Raw genomic sequence first — 25,130 nt, 5'->3', positions numbered from 1 at the left:
TTGTAAGGAATTTACAGCTGTGTGCTCCCTCTGGCTGTGTGCGCGAGCGTGTGTGTGTGTGTGTCCGTGTGTGTGTGTGTGTGTGTGTGTGTGTGTGTGTCCGTCCGTGTGTGTGTGTGTGTGTGTGTGTGTGTGTCCGTGTGTGTGTGTGTGTGAGTGTGTGCTTAGAGGCCAAAATGTGTTGAATATGTGTGAAACCTGCAGTACTGCAGATACAGCTTGTAATAACCCATTACAGGAAATAAAAAGACCAAGTGAATAATTGTACGGACTCAAAAACTTTATTTCCTAGTTTTTTTTAATACAAATCACTTTGAAACAAAATGAATTCATTTGTGTTGATTTCTTCTCTCATACAGATTGCATGTTTTTATATTCAATGGCTTTGGCAACTTCACATGTGTCATGTAACACATAAACAACTCACATCATCTCTTTTTGATTGATGAAAACATTTTTATATTTTACAGTGGCATATCTTATATATCTATAAATCTTCCAGCAGAGGTCAGACTGGTAGCAGCAATATGATCAGAAAACTCTTCAGTCTGGAGTTTAAAAATATAAAGCACTCTTCAAAGCTCTGTCTGCGGTTGTTGAAGGTGTTGAATTTTAAATTCTCTCCTGCCCAGTTTAAAGCTTAAAGCTTGTTTTACCTTAGTGCATTGTTTCAGCCTAAACCTTCAATGAGGCTTTTTAAACTGGTTATGAAACTGTTTCATTTTAAATACAATTAAAAACTCATTTTGACCTATCAAAGCAAATAAGAGCACTGGCAAAAGACTGGCTTTGTATTTCTAGACATTCTTGGGTCTTACGCCACGCAAAATCAACCAAAAAACCATCAAAGAGCTTTGATGTTTTCCCATCGAGCAGTCCGTTAGGCAGTCAGAGAAACTGGATGACATTTTTCCTGGGCAATACTTTGCCTTTAGTCCACGGCTAACTTAGCACTGATGTAGAAAGACTATCAGTTCTCAGCATGAAATCTTGACCTTCAGAGCTTCAAAAGACATTTAAATGTAATGGGATTGAATTGAATTCATCAAAACAGGTAACAGCTGAAGCCCCCAGAGCAGTGACAGAGGCCGTTTCCGAATATCCACAGTTCAGTATGCAGTGCGTACTTTTCAGTAGGGAGTTTCAGTATACTGAACTCTCCTGGTCATTCAGTATGCATTTTCTGGGTCCACCTCAGTACACTGAACATCTCAGTATGGATACTAACTTCCGGGTTTTATGCAGTTTGGATCGGATGCGTGCTTTCAGGAAATGAATTGTATTTTACCACCCACAATGCTGTGCGAAATTAAACGTAAATCGTCACGTCACGTCCGCTTCCAAATCAAAACAAACGAGCGTGGATTAATATAATAAATTTTTAATCTACATTTAAAGTCCAGACTGAAATCACTACTTTTAATTAACAACAGAAAATATAACAAATGTTTGCATTATTATAAAACCTTTCTCCCTCTATTTAAATAATGATTTCACTATTTAAATGCGTCTTTATTGGTTTATTTTACTTTACTGTATATTAGTCTTTCATTTGTACTTTTCTTTATGTACTGTATGTTATTTAATCTGTCTTTTACTTGTGATATTGTTTTTTGTTTGCCTGACTGACTATGCGCATTACTCTTCTTGAATAAAGCTAAACAAAAAAAAAAACGGGTGGATGCGGCCGGTTCGGGTAACGTAAAAAAAGACGCCACTTCCATACTGAATGAATCAGACGAAGTAGGAACAAATATCTGCCGACTGTGCGCGCCTACTGAATAGTAGGTACTAAACAGTATACAGCACGGAGAGTAGGTACTGCCTACTGCCTACTGCCTACTGACAGATTGAGTCGGTACTTGGCAATTCGGATACAGCCATAGAGTTTATGTCAACAGGCAATCCCTCTGACACTTCCTCTATGCTCATGCTGAGATAAAGTGTGTGATCATCAGTGTGTAGTATTGAGCAACTGGACAGATGAGCGGTGGACACCTGTAAGAACAGCAGACTTGTTCAGGGGATGAGCCCACTCTGGATAAGTGTTCAAGTTGAACATGGCGACGCCCCACGTGTTCATGGCAAGAGAAACTGAGAGAACGCCCAGGATGTTCATGACAAAGCCAGTCTTCACCTGAGAAAACAGGGTCAAACACGTGAGGACAGGTAATGAATATAACAATATAGCTTAGTGTGGTGGAATATCTGCAGTTATTTAGATTATAATGTGCAGGTTTATTCACTGTTCTCTAATGTCAGTCAGACCTGACAGAGTTCAGCTGTTATTAGAACACCAAGTACAGCTTAGAGAGTGTCAACTGTTTTTCCTGATATCTGCAAGGATGTTTGGTATCCTCATGAGTATTCTTCTTATGTATAAACTTTCATCAACGTAAGCCGTCTGAGTCAACTGAGTCTTATTGTGTGGAGTCAAATCTTAGTAATTTCCTCAACACTTAGGATCAAGTACTGATGTGAGGAGCCTACCATGTCTGTGACCATGAGATGTCCTGATGCAAAGGCGATGGAGTTGGGAGGCGTGGACACTGGCAGCATGAAGGCATATGAACATCCAATTGTTGCAGGTATCATGAAGTACAGAGGGTTCACTGAGACGTGATTAGCCTACAGACACAAAAGGCATTATTAATGACAATATTATTGCATATGGACAAACATTGTTTGAACCAAGAAAAAGTAACATTCAGGATCTTAACCTTTCTCAAACACCTAGTATGTCAAGCTCAGCTGCTCGGTGAATGACGCACATGATATCTAGAATCTTTCGTATGATGTCATGTAGAGCAGTCATTAAAAAAAATGCTCCAACTTTGAGTTACTTTTGGACATAAATAGGCTTCATAGACTAAGAGCCACGCTAGCAGTACCATGAGGTCTTACTTTGCTCGACTGTGTTTAGTTCAGAATTACAATACTAAATTGTTGATTTTGACTAAATTTACTAAATTGCTGAGATTCAGCATGCATAATGTTAATTACTGTATTTTTTTTTTAAGTACAGAGGAAGCTCATAGGAATGTCAATATTTCTAGAAATGTAGTCATTAACCAGAGTATTTGAGGAGTAAACATTAAGACCTGATGGTGACAAGAAGATCATTTTACTACAGGCCATAAACTTTATAGAGGTAACAGAGTGCGGGTTAATGTATTTATCCAGGTAGTTTGGTTTAATATCCAGGCTTTGAGATTTACATCTTTCTGCTACCAACCTGAGGTTAACTGTATTAAAGGTTACGCAGTTCAGAGAAGTGAATAATTACATGTATACCTATTAAATGCAACAGAAACAGCAAGTATAGTTTATTGAACTATGGGACTTTTCATATATGCTACTCTAACAACCCCAGAAAATGTACCATACGTTTGAGCATGCCTACTTACCACTACAGGTAAGTGTGTGTTTTTTTGGTAATATTTAAGCGAATTCTGCGTTATTCAGTATTTTAAATTTATGAGAGAAGGAAGGACACAGCCTCCATATGTAGCCTGTAATTGATTCTCTGAATGGTTACTGTGGTGGAATTTCTGTAGTTATTTAGATTATAATGTACAGATGTCATTAGGTTTATTCACTGTTCTCTAATGTGTTCGGTAGAATTATTGTCTGCTCCAGTGTTATTGACATCACAGTTTAGTCCAGGTGGGTCAATGTGACCCTGATAATGATGATGTCTTTTGGGATATATGCGATGCCTTTCGAAAAGTTCGGGAGATGTGATTGAGCAAGACACGAGAACAGAAGTGGGACGCTGAATCATGCCTCCTCGAGTATTCTTCTTATGTAACAACGTAAGCCATCTGATGTCAACTGAGTCTTATTGTGTGGAGTCAAGTCTTAGTAATTTCTTCAACAGTTACTTTGCAGTATCAGCTCCGGTACAAAGTTGAAAAGCCCAAGATAATAATTAATACCAACAGCAGTTAATGTCCAACAGCCTACAAACATAAGAACATCGATTGTGAGAGTTAAACACGCTAACTAAGCCTTTGAATAACATAAAGGATGAGGTCGGCAAGAAACTTGTGAAACATTAACAAGTGCCTTAGTGTGAATTTGGCCAACAGTGCCAACAGGAACACACAGCTAACAGATTCTAGTCCCACTAGCTATCTTTAATTTGATCTTACCAGTTCTGCAATGACGGGCAAAAATATGATAATCGTGGCAGTGTTGCTGGCAAACTCAGTGAAACACGCTAGGAAAGCAGTGATCAACATCACAGCTGCAGCAGGAGGGACCTCGGCCAAAGGCTGGAGGTGGCCTCCAATCCATGAGGCGAGTCCAGACTCCTGCCAAGAGCCACAAGATCGGGGTTAAGGGTCAAAGATCAAATCAAAACATAATACAGCATAGTGAAGGACAAAACCAAACAGAGCAGAGCAGCACGGAGGAGAAATGAGAGATACAACAGAAACATTGCATGTAATTCATCCTGCATTCAGGTGGAAGGAAACTGAAGCAAACTAAGTTACAGTTTGTTAGCCTAGCATACCTTAAAGACTACAAGTACAGCTAGCATGTCCGTGTTTATAAAGTTTGTTCAAATATAAATGAATCACATAATGAAAACCAGATTTTGTAACATTTTCACAAAGCCTCGCAAGTAAATTCCCCTTGTTAGCTTAGCTAAGCTAAGAAGCTGTAGCTTGGCTGCAGCATTTACTCTCAAACTTTGGACAGAAAAGCAAACAGGAGAATTTCCCATTTTGTTTGATTAATTTATATGGCAGAACATACAAATTCACCCATACTTAATTTGCCATATTCGCCTGCTGTTCATTTCCTTTGGACTTAATGAGTGGAAATCTCAAATGCTGTTTAAATTCAGTTTTTCTGTGTTCAAGGTAGTAAGTCAACATACAGCATATTTGCTAACCCATTAGCTAACTTTGGAGAGCAGTGAATGTTAGCTTCTAAAGACTTATCAGCTAACATATCTAAATAGCTACTGATCTTTTAAGACTATCAGGTGGTTAGTATTAATACAGTCAAGGCTACCAGTAGCCTAATATTAGCTTGTATGATGAATGCTCATATTAGCTATTGTCTCATGAATCTGCTGAATTAAAATGAATGTTTCAGATTTCCTGTATTTTTTACATCTATAACCTGGAACAAAGCAGTATGCCACAACAGCATAGCTTTCCATCCTGAGTGTGATTGAAGGGGAAAACAGCAGCTGTCTGCAAGATTGCAATTACAGCACACGGTCAAATCGTTTACCTCACAACCTTTGGCCATAGCGAAGCCGCCTCCGAGCAGCAGAATGATATTCCAGGGGACAGAGTCCTGAGCTTTTTTCCATGATAACAGAGGGACATACGGAGTATTTGAAGCTGAGGAAAAAATATGTTGAAGATACTTTAAAGCATGTAAATCAGTGTACTTCTAGTGATGAAAGATACAACAGATAACTCAAAGTACTTGATCAGCCAGGAGATATAGTATCCCGTTTGATCAGTTCAGTGTTTCCGACAACCATAGCATCATGCATCACCCACTTAGCGATTACGAGATTAATGCTGCTCATTTAAACATATTCATTGGTCATTTAAAAACAGATTTCAGTATAACAATGTGTTGTTTACTTCCTGCGCATACAGATGATGTGTTTCTGAGCTTCAATTGATGGTGTGTTTCATGGTAAAGACACTCAACAGAATAACAGAAATATAACCACAAAATCAGGCAAAATGATCAAAAAACCAACTCAGGGTCCCTTAAAGTAGCCTTGGCTGCTTCAAATATTTTTGTTACAAATAGAGAGGGAAACATGAACTTGATGGCTAAGATGGTTTTTCTATTTCTTTTTATTTTGCTTGCATCCTGTGGTTTATTTGACCAGCTGAACATAATATACACAATCGAGCAGACGTGTCCTCAACACACACAACACAGTACAGTTTGTGCACATTTGCTCGCACAAACACACACAAGAAAAACCCCCCAAAGTGTGACAGCATAGTTCTGAGAGATTATTATAATCAGAGAAACAGAGAAACTGTAGTTTGAGCTCCGCAGACTCTCTAATCTACATTATTAACATTCCTCAGCTTATTTTCAGCATTTTGCAATCGCTGTACTCAGACTGGCTTTGAATCTTATTTCTAATATCTGGTGATCAAATGATCTCCTGACCTTTCTTAATGAAACCCCACAAGCTGCAAACGTCTTCCATTTTTTTAATATATCTTAATAGGTGATTATAACACTTTGCTCCTTTTAATTCGCGTTGATTGTCCCTCATCTAATCACACTTGATAGATATGTCAGGACCTTAATTTCATAATAACAGGCAGAACGAGTAGATAAGATAAGATAAGGATCAGAAATGAATTCCGACTGTGCTGTCTGGCAAATTAAACATTAACAGGTGATAAAGAACCGACTGACCTTTAGGGTCAAACCACCAGCTCAGAGAAGGTTTCTGCGAGGGGAAGAAGAAGAGTATAGACACAACAATAACACCAGTGACTGCATCTGAGACGTACCTGCAGAACAAGAAAGGGGAGGGGGGGTTAACAGAAAAAGATAATGAGAAGGCCTATCAATATTTAGATTCAATGATCATTCCCAAACAGGAAGCGAAACTACAACATTCATTTTCATCAAATGTCCCTTTCTTACCCTTTTTTAAAAAACACAGACCAGCCGGTGATAAATTTGGGATCTCTCGTGAACAAGAGAACGGCAAAGAGGACGAAAAAGAAAGAGATCGCTCCCTCTGCAAAACTGAAATAAAGTGTTCAGAGTAAAATAAGTCAAAAGTTCTGGGCAACAGTGCAGCCATTCACCCTGTAACGCACGAGATCTGAAGACATACACGAGTCCTCACTTTATGGGCCCTAGTTTTCTGTAATCTTCCTCTATTAGAGCCCTCGCTCTGGCCTCTGCATCAGCTCGCCGGTCGTGTTTCTTTAAGCACAATCTGCAAACGATAAAAACACACATAATGACATAAAAACATATTCTATATGAACAAAAAATGCACAATTAAGAGAGATAAAATTTCATTGTATGAATTGTGTCATGAAAATAGCGAGGTGGTCCAGCTAGTAAAGCATTTCAGTACATTTATTTAACCTGTATGCAAACTTATTAATGTGCATCAAGCAAATGTCCAACACCACATTACCGTGTATTCAATCCTCCGTAGAGAAAAGAGATCCAAAGCCATCCCAAAACCAGGAAGAGAAGCATGAGCGGGAAAGCAAACGCAAACCAGGAGCCAAAGTTGATAAGGTCACATTCTGGAAAATAGCTGAAATACAAAGGATATGATGTCAAACTAATGGAAAAGGGTTGGTCTTAAATGCAACATGTTCACTCTTTCCGTGACGCATAAAATAAAAAAAGTTACCTCTTCAGTTGTCCAATCAGGATGAGGTTTGGCGCGGTGCCTGTAAGTGTGGCGGTGCCGCCGATACTGGCTGCGTAAGGAATACAGATCAAGAATCCTTTCCACACCTTCAGCTGATACTGAGCCTCCGACTGGATTTCCTCAGCGGTCAGCAGGTCAGTCTGCTCCGTCCCATCTGGCCTTTTGAAGTTTTCAATGAACGTGGATTATCAAACATGGCTAAACACATTAACTCTGGCAGGCGCTAAGGATTTAAATCATCAGGATTATAAAGTGATATTAACCAGAAAAAAAGGCAACAATTTTAACATTGTTAGAAAACGGTTACACCTCGATGAATACAGTATAATGTCTTTACAATAAGCATGAATATGCAGCCAGCAGACAGTCAGCCTAGCCTAGCTTAGCAATACAAATGAAACAGATGGAAACAGCTAGCCTGGTTCCTTCCAATGCTATATTCATTTGCTAACCGGCAAAGTGAACTACTTAACAGATTATAGTTCTAAGCTTGTAGTAGCCATAGAAAAAACACAATGTTAAAAAAACAAGCTGTAGTTGTACAGCAGATTTAGAGCCACAGTACCTAGTGGATTTCGCTTGTGTCGACTTTACGATTGGTTTTATTTTTTTTCCGCCAACAGTCGCCTGGCTGCATCTTAAAAATTTAACAGCTTAATAGTAGCGTGGATGTATCACGTTATTCTTGGCAAGTTTATTCTCAAAAGATCGCCAATAAATATATAACACACACAAAAAAAAAAAAAAAAACACAATTTGAGTTGAATGTTAAAATATCAACAGGTTGGTCCGTTCTTACCCGTCTATCGACAGTATTTGTTTTTCCGAGGGCACTGAGGGCAGCGAATGCAGCTTTACAGAATGACCTAAAAGAAAACGGAAAAAAGGCGTTGTCACATGGCCCAACAATTAAATCATAGAAAATAACTTGGTGTAGTATAAACAGCAGACAAATTACGTGCTTAAGCTACTCAATATACGGCTTTTGATGAATCCAGCAACACCAATCACTTACCATTTCACTATTGACCTACTTTGTACCCAACAACTTTGCGTTTCGGAAAAAAACAGTACAAAGTTCACATATTGGATCACATATTAAACAGTCATTCAGACAATGTTAAAATAACACAACAGCCACGTCTACTGTCTGTGTACTGAAGTTTATGGTTTGGACTCTTCTGACAAGCAACGTACACCGGCATATATTTTCTATTTATTTAAATTAGGGGACAGGCAGAAAATGCTGTTAACCAGACACTGAATGTGTCAGCCATTGATTTGTTGACTACCTTTTGGAAGTCTTTCTTATGGATAGATTCCCAAGGAACTGGGTCACAGGTTTCCTTGCTCAATCGCACCTGTGATGTTCTCCCTCAGCTGATGGCTTGTCTGGGAGGCTGTACAGAGAAGTTAAAGTGTCCCTGCTCAGTCGCTGTGTATCTCCAGAGTCAACACAATTGGTTGGATTTCTGTGTTTTCTGTTTGAATGAAAATCTCAGTTGTGTGTGTGTTTTGAAAATAAATTTTTCTTCCAGCCACTTTCGACTCCAGACTTCCGTTACCTTTCTGTTGATTGACTCACACGTCTCTTTTTGTTTTGGCTCCAATTTATGTTTGTCTATCATTTTGATAGAATCAGCGGGTGGCTGTTTCCTTCCGCCACCTTTAAGAAAGAAGGCCCATATTTTTTTTTTACCTTTTTTATAACAACAGCAGTGTTTAGTTAGTTACCCAACTCACGACCCCTGTCATTCAGTTTTTGTTGGTGGTGTACTGTTTAGTTTCAAGTTTTCTTCTTCTTCTTCAGGAGAACAGGTTCCTGTTTTTTAAAAGGTTAAAGAGTGCGGTGAGTTCGAAAAGACAATCAAATGCAGCATTGCTAGAAACTCAAAGTGGGTAAGAATTCTCTGTGGGCCCCCCACAGACCAGCATCAAGGCAGTGAAAACAAGTTCATACTCAATGTCAAGTGTCAATGTGACAATGTACCATTTAGGATATCTCCCTCAGTTTCCTCTGGAGACTTGCACTTTTTCTTCAGGGTCTCCAGGTCTCCAAACAAACTCTCCAGGATGGCGTTAGCAATGGGAAGCATCATGGCTGTTGTGGCGGTGTTACTGAGCCACATGGACAGGAAGGCGCTTGTCAGCATCATTCCCATTATGAGCCTGGAAAAATACATTTAATACACAGTTTAACGTCATTGATTAGCCAAAGGAGCATTCTCACCCACAGGATGAAGCTGGCATTGATTTCTTATAGTTCAACATGTCTCGAGTCCAAAACAAATCTTCCTTTCTCAATTACTTTTCCAAAACCCAAGAGCTCGTAGCCTCGAGACCATAAGGACGGAAGGCACAGCTCCTTCAAGGGGGCAACATTTATGTACTTTTTATTTATTTTGTATTTTCTAAAGGCTATAAAATGTTCTAAAGTAGGGAGGACACTGTAGTTTAAGGGCAAATCTAATGCCTTAAATAATTCTGCTATTAAAAATACAAATGCAAAGTAGGTTTATATTTCTATGTTGTGTTTTTCTCTTCTATGAGGAGCTATAGTTTGGATATTGACTGACATTAATATCAAGAAGAAGAAAAAAGTCAGACATTTTGACAAATAAATCAGCAGTATTTATATAGAGATATTTATCTGAGAAAATGTTTGTCGGAACAATTCTGTCTTTGTTTGATTTCCTTGAAATAAGAAACACATTAAACATCAGCAGACTTTGCTTTGCTTCCTGTTTAGTCTTCTCACCATGCTGGCTTCACTCCCACAATAGTTAGGACCTTCAGGGCTATTCTGCGATGAAGACCCCATTCCTCGATGGACGAGGCCATCACCAGACCGCTGAGGAAGAGAAAGTTGGTTTCGAGGAAGTACTGAGGACAGACTTTCTTGGATGGAAGGATTCCCAGTGTAGGGAAGAGACAGACGGGAAGCATCGCGGTGACGGCCAGAGGAAGGGCCTCTGTGCACCAAAAGATAGCCATCAGCAACACCACATAAAGACATTTTCCCTCCTGAAAGATAAGCAGCATGGGGTCAGTAATCATCAGGCAACTTTGAAAACAAGTTTAAAAAATCCCAGGAAAGAATTTACCACAATTTGCAACATACTGATGCTTCATAGGTTAGGGCGATATTGATTAAGTATTTGGGAACATTCGTGGTACAGCTTACGTTTACGAAAATAAAATCACTGTTCAAGAGGAGAAAAGAAGACAGGTTACGTTATAGCTTATGGCGAAATGGTTATAAAGTTCAAAATGCATATATGATATCAACGTTGTCTTAAATACCTGTGTGAATCTACACATGGCTCAATGACATTTTTTGTATTTAACCTTTATTTAACCCGATAATTAACCCATTGAGTTCAAGACCTCTTTCACAAGGGTGACCTGGCCAAGAGGGCAGCAGCTCACTGTCATAATAAACATTACGTGATTATATGATGCTAATGCTAATGCTAATGTAAACAGCCCAACAGCTGCTGTGTGTTAGTTGCCTAATCATTCAAATGCAACATTAGTAAAGTTTACAGAAACTTGAATGACAATATCTTGGTTATGTGTTAAATCATTTCTGATAGGTTAAAAAGGCTTTAACACATTCATGTTTACATTTGTGTGAATAAGAATCCTGTTTGTTTGCACTGGCTGATTGATTTTAGAGAAACAGGGTGCCTTCTACTGAGGCACGATGTGCAAGGGAACAAGATTCAATGACCATGTTCCCTTTGAATACCAGCTTTTAAATCATTTACAAGGGAACAATGGCTTTTAATGGGGGAAACTGGGCCATTAAACATCACCTCTTGCACCATGTTACTTTGGTTGAGCAGGTACATTCTTCTAAGAAAATTGTGAAATGTTGTAAGGCAGAGATTAATGGCGGACAGCCCATGAAAAATGATCGGTATAGACTTCTTAAAAGAGGCTATAGGCGGGAAAGAGAAAAGAAAAAGAATAAATGTAAGAGTCCAGAAAAAGGTTATTAGGTGGTTTGTAAGAAAAAGGGAATTGTCGGGATAATGAGTTCCAAAATCAAATAATAATAATACATTTTAACATTATTGCTTTGCCTTAAATGTCAGTCCCTCAGTGAAATGATTTTTAATCTTCCACAGGGTTTGGATCTGTTTGACTATAACTGCACCGTGACTCTGCACACTGGAGCCACATCACACACAGCGGGGGCCTTTTCTGGCCCCTGCTCCATAGAAAACCTGAGACCACCACTGCATGTGTGCATAAAATACATAAACAGAATAAAATGCATTAAGAATAGCTAACTTATTAGCACTTTTTTTTTTCCTGAACTGTCACTGTAAGTTGTTAACAATTGCAAAAGATGTACTTCTCAGTGTTGGACATTAGTACTCAAAAGATAACTGATTTGTTTCCTGGTGATCTGGATTTCTTGATATATTACTTCAGCTCTTATCGAGACTTTTCTTGAAGTTACTCTGATATTGCATTATCAAAACAGGGACACTTAAAATGTATTTCTTTGTCACACTTGGAACTACTATGTTAACATTTGTCCTAATGCAGATTGCAGAGTATAGATCATACAATACAAACAGATATTCCAAAGATTAACTTAATGCCTGTGCAGTTTTCATACACAGAGTACACTGGACAGTCCTGTGTATCCTCAGAATGATGAATATATTTGATTAATTCATTAATGACGCACATTTTTAGAAACAGGCACACCTGAAATGGTATGATGTAAAAAAAATAATAATAATCTCTCACCTTTTCTGGCAGAGTAAAAAGTAAAGGCAGGAGCAGGAGAGGAGTGAGCAGGATGACCAGCTGTTTGTGGGCACACCACAGCTTCTTGGACACAGCTGAAACATTCATCCTTACAGAGAAGTGTTTCTGCGTTCAGAGAAAAAGGAGCTCCAGACTGGCTGAGGGGAACACTCAGGGAACACTTTGAAGCCTCTCGCTGAGTTCAGAGAAGATTAACTACGCACACTGATACAGTTTAACTCCTGTAGGGTGGTGTCAAATAGTTAAGAGGGACAGTCTGTCAGTTTGTCTGTAGGCCTCCTCAGCATGAAGGACTGATGCATCTTTAGGCAGAGAAGTGGAAACGACCTCTGCACAGCTCGTGCATGCTAACAGGCTGCTTGCTGCACGACTTGATTCTTGTTTATTGGGTCACTCGTTTGGTTTGCCAAACTTTTTTCTCTTGATTTCTCACGGGAGGTAAGAAAGTGCACCTTAACTCTTTAATAGTTCCAACAAGATTGAAGGAATTTGGATTAAGAAAAAAATCCCGCTGGCCTTTGTTTAAGCACAAGCCTCTTTGGATTAACATTTAAAGCAGGGGTTCCCAAACTTTTCATCCTGCGACCCCCAAAATAACGATGCGAGAGACTGGGGACCCCTTCTGTCCCTGGAAGTGGTTAAAGCATAACGGTGCACACAGCAGCACGCACTAATGGGCCTATCCAAACACTGACATTAGCACAACACTAAAAAATACAGCAGCCTTAAACTAATTGACCAACATTTTTGTAAGTTAATTTCACAATAATAGGTAAAATATGTAATTTCAAGTCATTTCCAGTTTGCATTTGTTTTTGGAAGGCAACTCGCGACCTCCCAGGGGGTCCCGACCCCCACTTTGGGAACCACTGATTTAAAGAGTAAATATGCATTTTTAATAGTCAGCAGAGTGTAAGCAACGTATTGACCTGGAGTAACCTCAAACTCACCCAAAACACAGGAACACAGCCGTCTGCTGAGTTAATCAACACGGCAGGGGATGCCTTTGATGTGCTCTGGACTATCTCAACAACTGACTTTAGACCTGTTGAACAATCTGTCCTAACCAACATACTCAATTTCTGATATAAAAGAATGTCGGTTCAATCCCCAGCCAGTCACCTTCCTCAACAGCCAACGTATTAAGGACGGAGTGGTAACAAACTCTCGGGTTGATGGCACTCCAAAGTTTTGACGTGGAAGTGCGTCATGCCCAAAACCGCAAAAAACACCCCTTGGCATGGAGCTTGCAGCATGCCAACGGTGTTCAGAAGACTCCCCAACAGAGTCACTCTCAGCACCTGAGACCCCACCACCCCACCACCTCAACCCTCAAACCACCACTACTTCGATCGTTCACAATTTTTCTTTATTAAACTTCACATATAAAATTTCAGTACTTTGTCTGTGTAATTTTATGGTTTTAACTGCTTGAGAATTTACCCCAATGATATGAGGCAGATTTATAAATTAATGAATTAACTAAGGTTAGTTAATTTATGCTCATTCTTTGAGCTGGTGCCCCGAGTTATATTAGAAGTAGAATAATACGCTACAAGAGCTTTTCATTTTTTTTAAATACCAATTTTCCGACAAGAGTTGTGGTAAAACCCGGGAAGAACATTTCACAACCTACACATGAAAGATATTTTATGGATGACCAAATAAAATCAACCATTTACTAATGGCCACGTGATAAAACTAAAGTGTACAGCCATGCTAGCAGCTCTGTCTGTGAGGCTGCAGGAACAGTGATGCTGCTTTGCGCTAATATTAGCATGCTAACATATACACAACTGATAATGCTAACACAGCAGAATGTTTATTATTGTCCATTATCTTAGTTTAGCTTGTAAGCATGTTAACATTGACCTCTTAAAACAAAGAGCGCACATCCATCATTAGAGCCACACTGCTGTGTCCTTGTTGCACACACAACATCAACAATATAAAGCACAGATAACAACAACAAAGAAAAACAATAAAAGCTGAAATTTATGAAATCTGGATTTGACTTCTTTTCAGTTCAGTTGTTAACAGAAAATGTTGATGCAAAATATTGGAATTTCTTTTCTCCAATTACTTTTTTTCCCCACATTTTCTCAACTGTTTAAGTGATTAAATGTGGCTGTGTTCAATCACTATGAACCTGCATTCACTCACCTATACTTTAACAGAAAATACATAAATAAATGATGTAAAACTATAAATCTAAAAAATTAAAATACATATGAATTATGCTAGATTTCCCAAATTGACACCAACTGAGTCAGAAAACCAAATTGTACGTCACACTCCCTGCAATAAAGAAACCAACTGTACAGGTTCTGACAACCACAGTGCACTATACACTTAAAGGGGAGATACTTCAAATTATATTATATTATTATATTATATAAAATTATAAAATTAAATACAATAGGTGTTTAATGCCATTTGCACAGATTCAGGACAGCACAGGTACATTGGGAATTGTGTGTGTTGGCCCTAGAGTCAGCTTTATAAAATACAAAAGAAGAGCAATAAAAGTTTGACAAGAAGCATTAAAACATAAAAGTGTAACTACAGAAATGTTAAATGTTCACACTTTCTAAACATATAAAAGGAGACACTGTATTAGACCTTAAAAACACAAATCTCTAAAAACAAATCCTGATGATTCCGTTATAGTTTTTGCGTTGTTGTAGTCTGCGGATGTACCACTAGGTGGCAGTCTGAGCACATTTTTCTCCTCACCCTGAACCTGCTGAACGGCTCTCAGTGAGTCGCCTTTCTGTTTGACTGATTTCACATCGATGTTCTGTAAAGGCAGTGATCCGGTTAATGTGTTTCCTGCATCAGTCCTACTTTATAAACCAGGAGGAGAGCTCAGCGGTGGGTCCACTTCTCTGTGACGATGGCTGCGTTTGCACTGCAGGTGGATTTCTTTACATCCTCAAGCAGCGTGACAGCAACACCTCAACATGCTGGGCTGCACTTTGACTTCACATCTGACACTAACGCGTGAAACGAAACTCTGAAACTGACAAGTGTTGAGATGTTTAGTTGATAACGCAGCCACAAAAGATCTGGTGGTAGCTTGGTTAAAATGATCCAATTACAAATGTATTTATACATTTAAAAAAAACAACAAAATGACAAATGTGCTGCAAAATCAAAACATAACAACCACAGAGAACACCACAATCAAACAGCACGACAAACTTAAGAACAGCAGTACAAATGTCTTGGTATATAAGAAATAATAATGATGTTTATTTATCTGGTGTTGATGTTGGCAGCATTTCTTCAAGCCAGGAAGTAAAGTTGTGACACACTGGAGGAAAACCACAAACTGAGAGATAGGCTTATGGTTTCTGAACTTTGTCATACAAAGTTAGAAGAAATCCAAACTCTTTGAATTTTTCAACAGCACAATAAAAAATAAAAAAAAACAGCCAATTTAAAATGGTTTTAAATAACTTTTGGAAATGTATAGCTAAAACATTGTTGGTTAATGTTTGAAAATCAGAAATGTGTGAAACTCCCAGTGCAATTAGATCGCATAAATTAGATATTAATTTTGCCTATATCTGTCACCACACATCAGTCCTTTAATACACTTTTACTTCATACCCTAGCACTGTGTTAGTGATGTGGTGAGTACTTTGTTTCCGCTAAAGAAGCCACACATCGTCTCCAGCCTGTTCTCCTGTTCTCAGAAATTTTGACAGACAACAAGTTGACCTCTTTAATACTTCTGAAAAGGTAGCACAGTGATACGTCATTTTATATAACTTAACTTGAAAAAATATAAATGTCTGAAAACAAATTAGGTGCAATAAATAAATAAAAAAAAAGAAATAAACCGACTTCTTATAGACGGTTTAGAGGATTTTTAAGACTTTTTTTTTACTGAAGGTGGGAGAGTCCGCTTCACCACTGTCGCCTCTGTTGCCTCGATGACCTGATACCAACAGCTCGAATTACCTGAACAAGCACAGAAAGACAAAAAGAGAACCGTCACTTGACATTTGGGTTTTTTTTTTTTAAAGAAAAAAAAAACTGGAAAGAAGCCCACCCACTGTGTGTGAAACATAAAAAATACCCCTGTAGAGGAAACAGTGCCTCAAAGCAGAAGTTACTCTTGCCTACAGTCTGCTGCAAACAAAAAAAACAGAACTCATCACGACAGAGGATGTGTTACATTCCCACACAGTGACAACATCTATAAGTCAACTACCATATAAAGGGGTGACTCTTAATAAACACAAATAATAAACTGCCATTCATTCTGCACAGTTTTCTCTCTGAAGTAGAGAAACTTAAGCATTTGTAAATCATCTTCAAAGAACACACTCCCTGGACATTAAGAAGTCTAACATAACACAACTCAACAGGCATGACGAGAAAAATGTCTGATTGTAGTTGACACAGTCAGAGATGTATTACATATACTTGGTTATTATGTGTGTGTGTATACGGAGCATTGTGTGGGATTATGTGAAGAAATGTCTTCCTCAATATCATAAAATATCACATAATGAAGACCTTCATAAGTTCATGTTGCAGGCAGCCTAAAAGGTGTTGGTATTGTGTTTATTTGTACCACGTTAACTGGTGAAGTTTGTCAAAGTAGCTAACCTAATAATACAGAACCGATAAAGTGTGACTTCCACATTACTGAAACTTTTATGGTCCCTTCCTGTCGAGGTGCGTTTATAACCTAAACAAAAGAGCGTGGACGCAAATCTTTGACTCTGCTGTGACGTTCCTCCACTTTTTTAAAACCAAATAATTCACTCCTGCAGCTTAATACAAATATATATTGTATTATTCACTCTATAATTCATAAAATAATCAAAGAATAGGTGATGTTTTAACTGGAAAACGACTTCAGTAACATATAATTGTAATACAGAGGAGTCAAGTTTGCTACCAGGCCGCTTTTGTGTAGTTTGTCCACTCTGGGCTACTGTAGAAACTGTGTGTGTGTGTGGCCCTGATTAAAACAACTTAATTTGAGGTAAAAAAAAAACAAAAAACAAAGAAGCTTTTTTTAATTACACATTTACCAAAACATACCTAGGAGTCAAATTGTTCAATTCCTGCCAGTAACTGGAACAAAAGCTCCCCACTTCTTCAACACTGCTTCTTCAAAGTATGACTCTAGACTTGTTTGTCCCTATGCTCCCCTATTACCTTAAATTAAATTGAGTTTATATAGCGCTTTGCTAGACTTGTGTCTACTCAAAGCTCTTTAAGCACCTGCTCCATGCTGCTCTGTAAAGCATCCATCAGTATGATCTAATCCTGTTTACAGCACTCACACACCGCTCATGCAGCAGTGAGAGCAATTTGGGGTTTCGGTGTCTTGCCCAAGGAGATGACTGCCTCTACTCCTCTGAGCCACGGCAAACTCCTACCTCCAGAAAGTATCAGTCATTCAAACACAAACCAACACATTTTCCAAAAACGTAAAAGTTCATAATTTCTGCTAGAACTTCGACCGACCCTTAATCACGTTTATTGTCTCAGTTATTTATAATAATTTCATAAGAGCCCTGCTGATTGAGGCATCAGATCAGAAAATGTCTAAATGAGTTGTTACAAAGAGTCATCTCCTTATAACTTGATAACATTTTCTGTCTGCCTTACAGTCAGTCATTCATCTACCTGCAGCTCATCAAAAAGCAGTAACAAAGCCCCTCCTCAAACTGACAAACAAGCCTTTATCTGTTGTGTTTTTCACACCAGCACCTCCCAGTTGCACCTCTTATATCTAATCTTTTAACTCAGTGCTTCTCAACTGTTCGAGCCTCAGGAACCACCAACACCTCCTTAAACATTTTCATTTTCTGAAAATCTTCAGAAATTTTCAACCACTCATGAAAAATTGATAGAATAAAACAAATATTTGGTAACACTAATAAGTGCATAATAAAGTATTTACTAATCTTTATAAGTAGTGATCCAGTACCTGCAGAGGAGCTTTATTAGCTCATAATAAGTGCATAATAAAGTATTTATTCATCTTTATAAGGATTTATAGTTCCTTACAAAGTCTTATAAATGTTAATAAGCATCTTATTAATGTTTATGACCGTATATAAACTGTTAATATGTTTCTAATAAGAGCCTATAAGTGTCTTGTAAGACATAATAAAGGTTTTAATTATGCCTCTATTAACACTTATATAGTCTTATTTGTGTTAATAAGAATCTAATAAGGTCTTATAACGTCTTATAAGTGACTTCTTACCTATTAATTACAGCTTATTACAAGCACCTTCATATAAAGTGTTACCAAATGTGGTAAAAAAGCGTATCTTAGACTTTTTTGCAACATTATTTTTGTTTCCAGGCTCACATTGACGACCCACTGGAAATGGCTGTGCGACCCACTTTTGGGTCCCGACCCACCAGTTGAGAACCACTGGTTTAACTCATTCCTCCTATTTATTCCACATTTCTATTTAATTGTTGTTAATAATTCATCCACAACTCTCGTGTTTCACAAATAAATCAGGTCAACCATGTTTGCCTCCTACCGATATGCTGATGACAGATAGAATGATTTTGGCGAGTCCCATGGCCATGAAGCCTGTAACGCTCCACATGGCGGGCAGGTCCTTCTCATGATCATGGCTGGGCCACTGAGTAGAATTCGATGCATTTGTTGATGTTGTCAGTTCGGCCTGCGTCGCACACTCTGTATGTAGAGAGGACAAATAGAAGAAACTTGTGTCAGCACAGACTGGTGTAAATCTCACACATTTTCTACGCTGACATCAATATTATACCACAAAATATAATTTTATCAAGCAGTGGCAGACATGATTGACTGGAGGACATTTATTTTGGATTAAAAGTAGAACATGTATGCCTGGAAATATGTTGGCTGTACATGGGAAAGGAAATAATCTAAGTTTGTTTGAGGTGTAAACGTATTATTTCCTGCCGTGTGATGTGGCCTCTACAGTAAATTTGACTCAGATATTCAATGTAGGTCATTAAACTTTTTAAATATATAGGTAACTTTTTTTCTCTCAGGAACTCATTCAATGATTGTGTCTTTATTGGTAAATTTGTAAGCGTTGGTGCTTTTTTAGAAAGCTGTATCAAAATAAACATTTCTGAACATTTGCTGCTACTTAACCTTTTATTCTGATCATACTGGAAATTTCTGGTTTATGGATTCAACTGTTACTGCTTTTTGGCTATTTACAACTTCTCACAAACTTTCATCTTTGAATCAGTGACATATACGACATACAGTACTTTCACTTTTTACAACTCACATACTTTATCCAGCTGATCTGAAGCTGTCAATTGTAAAAAGAAATAAGCTGTTCCACCTGCCGCTGCCATAAATATCCATCGTGACAACATTAGAAGTACAACATACAAAGATCAGATATGTGGGGAGCTCAGATCAGATGCTCTCGATTAGTTTAGTATTCTGCAAAATGTGGAGGAAATGAAGTTCAAAGCTTACCCTCAACAGTCAGGTGGACCTTGGGATACTTATTTCTATACCCCAGATCAGCACTGATGTCACACTCGTAGATTCCTGAATCTTCAGGCGTCACACTGCTGAGAAACAAACCGTAGTTCTCTCCAAACACGGCCGGACGAGTGAAGTTGTAGATCTCTGATTCCTCCTGACCTTTATTTCTCCTGATAATGCCGTGGGACTTCTGCTGGTCGATCTGTTCAAAAGGGAGAAGCACAAAAGACATTTGATCAACCTCTGATTGACAGAATGAAACATGAAGATCAAATGAACCATCGTTGTGTTGATTCCTTCTTTTAGACTCATTCAAAGCCTGAAATGTGACACTGACCTTGTACCAGGCCACTGAGAGGAACTCCATGCTGCCCAAGTCTGAACACCTCAGTGTCACATCGTCTTGGCACTTTGCATGATACTCCGTCTGACTCTGAGTTGTGAAATGCACCAACAGCACCTGAGATCATTACAGCCGTGTTCAAAGATTTATCATCAGAGGAAACAGCAGCAATGCACCAAACTGCTTTTGATGTTTTGTAGTGAAGCTAGAGTCTGGTTTAACTCACCTTTATGAACAGCACCTTATGAGACATCCTTCACGCTCTTGTGTTTTCTGAATCAGATCGTGTTTCTTTTTTCTTCACTTCTTCTCATCGACACAGTCAAAGTTTCCTATGAAGGCGCTGATGTGCAGCTGAGGGGAAGGGACACAATGATTTTCAGCCACCATGTGGCTGTGGATAGCAGTGCACCATAACTGTGTAAATACTGTAAAGCTTTTTTTAATAATACAAAAAAAAAACAGCATCTTTACTTCAGCAAAGGTCTCTGTTTTCAGTGCACATTCAACTAAAGAGTGCAGTTACACATGAGCTTCGGTTCAGATTACTTGTCAAACAGGGTGTAGTTTTTTATTTAGATCAAAAACAAAGTCTACTGACTGAACTTATTGTTATGATCAACAAGTCAGATCAGTTGTCCAACAAATATCAACTAAATGTTTTACAATAAAAGTAATTAAAACAATGTGACTGTAGTTACTGTATGTATATTTGAATACATTCTGTAGATTTATTGTTTGAATGGAAACCTGTTCAACCTAATTCTGTGCAACAAGCTCAAAAATAGCTTTGTCCTGTAAAGTGGATTTTACCTGCATGTAAGAGACAAACAGGCCGACATACTGGAGGGTCACATCAATCACACACACACACACACACACACACACTCTCATATATGAGACAAGCTCATCCTGTTGTTTTCATCTCAGGGAAATCCCTATTGTCTCCCTTCAACATATTATTTGTATGTGTCGCTCTTGTTGACAAAGGAGGTCGATATATGTTATTAATAGCGGAGCTGCTTTATGGAAAGGAAAGAGTGAGGCCTTTGGATTCCCCCATCTGCATTAAACAATGCCTCATTCAGTAGCAGCTGGCACGGCCAACACAGGGCCGCAGCAATGTACTGATGTTACCACAGAACAAAACAAAACACGAGTGGAGATGAGGATTTTTTTCTTTTGGCCTCTTCCGATTGGACGCCGGGAAACTGCAGCTGTGAGCAGTTTTTACGACGGGGGGTAAAATCCCAAATACAAGCAATGATACTCCACATTTTTGGAATATCTCTCACTTGTTTGTCACTGCAGATGTTCTGATTCTGAATTTATTAAACCTCTGAGTCAAACCCATGGGGGTTTCACATTAAAACAAACTATGTGTTACAAGGAAATAGTACAGATATAGAAAAACAAAGTCTCTGACAAAAACTGCTGAAGCATGTCATCAAAGTTGTGATTCTCTGAAGGGTTTGAAAGGTGGTGTAAATGTGAATGAGTGCACGTGTTGTATGTGCATGTATGTGTTTGATTCTGGCTCTATGTAAGGGTGTTGCACGCCACAATAAATCCCAGAGGTTGTTAGCACGCCCAGCTGCTAGCGCAGGTCTCCATGTTTCTGTCAGCGAGGTTGTTCGCTGCACACTCTCTCGCCTCTGATTGAGGAAATCCTCTGACTGTTTGCTCTGTTTGCTGCAATGAAACGTCCCAATGGTTCCGCCGTCCCTCCCACAGGTCCTGTACGCCGAGACTTTCCCATGAAGGCTGTGCATGTTTACAGGGGTGTGACAGATATATGGCTCTTTGATGGGCCGTAACAGTACCAATGTTTCAGTGCTGGACAGGCTCAGAGATGATGTTGTTGTCAGGAGGAAAATCCACTAATGAAGGTCATTTTTAGGAAGTGTGTAGTTTAAAGTAAAGCCTGAACAAAATGTAACCTTCTTATTTAAATTCAGTTCATATAACGAAATAAGAAACTTCTTTTTGCAGAAAGGAACTAATTCTACAATTCTATTATTCATTTAGCAGAGACTATCATCCAAAGCGACGTAAATCACAGAGCACAGAAGCTTTAAAACAAAATACATAAGCAGCAGAATAAAAAACAGGATGTACTTGACACTCGATAAAGAATTCATTTAACCAACCAAAAAATAAAAGGATAAATTGGAGGAGATAAAGAAAAAAACAAACGATAATGGCTTATAACATTTAGAAGATAAAGATCTGTTTCTCTGGCCAAAGACGAGGATGTCCAATTCCTAAAAGGAAAGTTGGTTCGTATTTGTCATCATAACTTTCTGTGTTTTTGGTTTCAGCTCAAAATGTCATCTGATATATCCTCATATTTTCATTGAGTCCCAGTTTAAAAGCAACTGAAAGAGAGGGACAGCAGGTCTCATTTAAAGGAAGAACAATACATTTGACAACGAATGCTTCTTTTAGGTAGCAGCTAATGTTAGCATTCGACCACCACCGGTACGTTGTACTTCAAATTTTGAATGTGTTGAAGATTTGAGTTGATACCTCAGCTTTATTTTACGTGTTTTCAATCTTCTTGTGTAACATTATTATATATATTATGTAACAATATTTCCCGGTTTCCCTGCAGAGTTCCTCATTCATTGTCAGTTGATCAATCTGGAAGGGTTGACCTTTTCATGATTAGTCAGATTTCATACGTTCATAAGACTTACAACCTGGGACACATGAGCACAACATTATAACAGCATTTAAGCTTCTCACCCTGAGCGTGACGTCAGAGGAAAAGAACCACAAGGTGATATTTGTTGAATAGTTTTTTAGGCTTAAAGCGACCTCATGGAGCTAAAGGGAATATTAAGTTTTCTCTGTATTCTCTGAGGACAATGCATGACTGTATGAAACTTCATGGCGGTACATTTAATGTGTACTGCCTTGATTACAGTAAGTGGCAAACCGACCGATACTGCTGTTTTCCATGACATTATTATGGTTAAAATTGTTCAAGGCTCTTTTTGTTCAGTGCCAAACGACAGCAGACAAAGATGAAATCAGCTTTTTCAAGATTTCATTTTTGAGGGGCTTTTCTGCCTCATCTTCAACTTTAGAACAGAATTACTTTATTGATCCCAAACTGGGAAATTGTGGCGTTACAGCAGCAGGTTATCCAACACACAATATGAGTAAAAAAAAAAACCACAATGTTAGCAAATTTAAACACAATATAATATTAAATACAAAGTAAATAAGCACTAAAAAATATCAAAACTAAGAATGTTAATATATACAACCAGGATTTAACTAAGCATTACTAGTCTTAAATAGGAAGATTAAATATGGAAGATTGAATGTAAAAGTGCAAAAACAGAGTTGTAAATGGACAGTATTGACATAAGTTAAAGTGCATGAGTGTAGACATGTTATCAGCAGAAACTATACAATATAACGGCGAGTAGACAGCCTAATGAAGTGAACATGAGTGCAGGGATAATTTGTAAATTTAATATGTTCAGAACAGATTACAGTATGGAGAGACAGATATTATCATGATGACAGTTCTCTGCTTGCATGAGGTGAGCTGTTGTACAGAGTTATGGCATCTTAATGGCATTATCTTTTTTTTATCCCGCTGTCTACCTATCTTGTAATCCCGCTGTCAACTTCATATTTGTCTAATTAACTTCAATTCACATTTCCCTCGTTCATGAAATGGTGAGGAGTCATGAGGTAGTGTCAGTGAGTCAAATTGCCCTGGAAATCTGTTAAAATTGATTTTTTAAAATTAAAATATCGATGTTTGGCATCAGTGTTTAGGTAATTCTATCACAAGTCAGGACAACGTTCATGTCCATATTTTAGTCACAGCACAAGTATTGTGTTTAAAGCTTGTTCAAATAGACATTTCATATTCACTTAAAATATATCTCTCTTTTTGATCATGATTCAACATTTGTTCTGTTCCCCTGGATTTGATTGGAGCAGGCTGAAATGATTTCCATGTTTGAGAGCTTTTTGAGGCTGCATCTCACTGACTGTTCGACTGTTTATTTAAAGGAGGAAAAACTCCTTTTTGTGTGTATTGCTGGATTCTAACCTCTGCCTCTGGGTTTTGGCGGTCTGCTGACGGTTGATTGTCCGAGCCTGAGGCAGAACAGAGCTGCTTTACCTCGGTGTGTATTGTTCCCTAATTTCTTCTCTGGGATTTCCTCCTGCCAGCTCCCCCCTGACGCCCACCCATCCTATTTACTGCACAGCCCTCCATCATCCTCCCTCTGTCTGAAAGCGTTGCCAAACTCTCTGGCACATGAGAACAATTGTTCTTGTATGTTTTAGGAGACACAACCTGCTTTTTCAGACAGGCTTTTCTCCCCCACAGAAGCTAAGCTGACGGCCGGGCAGACAGACTTCCTCCTCCTTCTGTAGAAAAGTGGTCATGTTCAGTAAAGTCGGAAGCGAGGTATCCGAGTCCTGAGCCCCAAAGTGTCTCAGAGACATTAATATCTTTGACATGCAGGTGGAGCGGGAGGCCGTCTCCCCAGCCAGAGAGCGTTTGAAACATGCTGAAACAGACTGTGAGTGCAAGAGCGATTAAAATACGACCATGTGCAGGTTTGTTTCTAACAAGAGCGCTCTGGCAGGACTACAAAATGCTGAAGGTAAGCACCCATCTGGGAGTCAGGACTGCGCTCCCAGATGAGGCTGAAAAAAACGCTTTACATCCTTCCTTTTTCTGGATCATCTATTTCAGGTTTTTTTTCCCTCTCTGTTTTTTTTTTTTTGGAGGGGAGGTAAGGACAGGAACAAGTTTGAGCAGTAAGAGCAGTGATTTGTGTTTAATCTGGAAAGAGGTCTTCATGTGGACATTTCTCCTCAACAACAAGATTCATGAAATGCTTTCTAAATGTTATCGCTCTTCTTTTGTTGTTTTTGCAGCTCAGTATCCAAAATATCCAGAATGAGATAAAGGAAGCAAGAACACTAAACTGCAATCTGTGATGGACAATAAAATGTAGTTTTAACGTTCAGTAAAGTGGATTTTATCTGCTTGTAAGAGACAAACAGTCTTAAATACTGGAAGGTCACATCAATCACACACACACACACACATTACTGTTTTT

At 38.6% G+C, this 25,130-nt stretch overlaps 1 protein-coding gene across 1 annotated transcript; it reads right to left on the bottom strand.

The window, feature by feature from the left end:
• Nucleotides 1–1,688: 1,688 nt before the first annotated feature.
• slc13a3 (solute carrier family 13 member 3) lies at nt 1,689–12,539 on the bottom strand. The gene is made up of 13 exons (XM_061057846.1): nt 12,176–12,539; nt 10,167–10,432; nt 9,399–9,577; nt 8,208–8,274; nt 7,388–7,567; nt 7,163–7,288; nt 6,863–6,955; nt 6,655–6,759; nt 6,421–6,518; nt 5,251–5,363; nt 4,155–4,316; nt 2,491–2,628; nt 1,689–2,137 (listed from the first exon to the last, which is right to left on the bottom strand). Exons 1-13 carry the CDS (start codon nt 12,281–12,283, stop codon nt 1,955–1,957), a joined length of 1,818 nt encoding a protein of 605 aa, XP_060913829.1. The 5' UTR covers nt 12,284–12,539; the 3' UTR covers nt 1,689–1,954.
• Between the last annotated feature and the right edge of the window lie 12,591 nt (nt 12,540–25,130).

This window comes from Labrus mixtus, chromosome 15 (genome assembly GCF_963584025.1).
Source record: "Labrus mixtus chromosome 15, fLabMix1.1, whole genome shotgun sequence".
NCBI classification, from domain to species: domain Eukaryota; kingdom Metazoa; phylum Chordata; class Actinopteri; order Labriformes; family Labridae; genus Labrus; species Labrus mixtus.
Note: the sequence above shows the minus strand (reverse complement) of the source record. Positions and strands in the feature narration are given on the sequence as shown.

What these genes read in the sequence shown, in the direction of transcription:
- slc13a3 (XM_061057846.1), bottom strand. Translation starts at nt 12,283, where the DNA reads ATGAATGTTTCAGCTGTGTCCAAGAAGCTGTGGTGTGCCCACAAACAG. An exon ending in CTGATTGGACAACTGAAGAG is followed by an intron (nt 7,289 to 7,387) that starts GTAACTTTTTTT and finishes TTTGTATTTCAG; the next exon opens with CTATTTTCCAGAATGTGACC. An exon ending in TACGGAGGATTGAATACACG is followed by an intron (nt 6,956 to 7,162) that starts GTAATGTGGTGT and finishes TATCGTTTGCAG; the next exon opens with ATTGTGCTTAAAGAAACACG.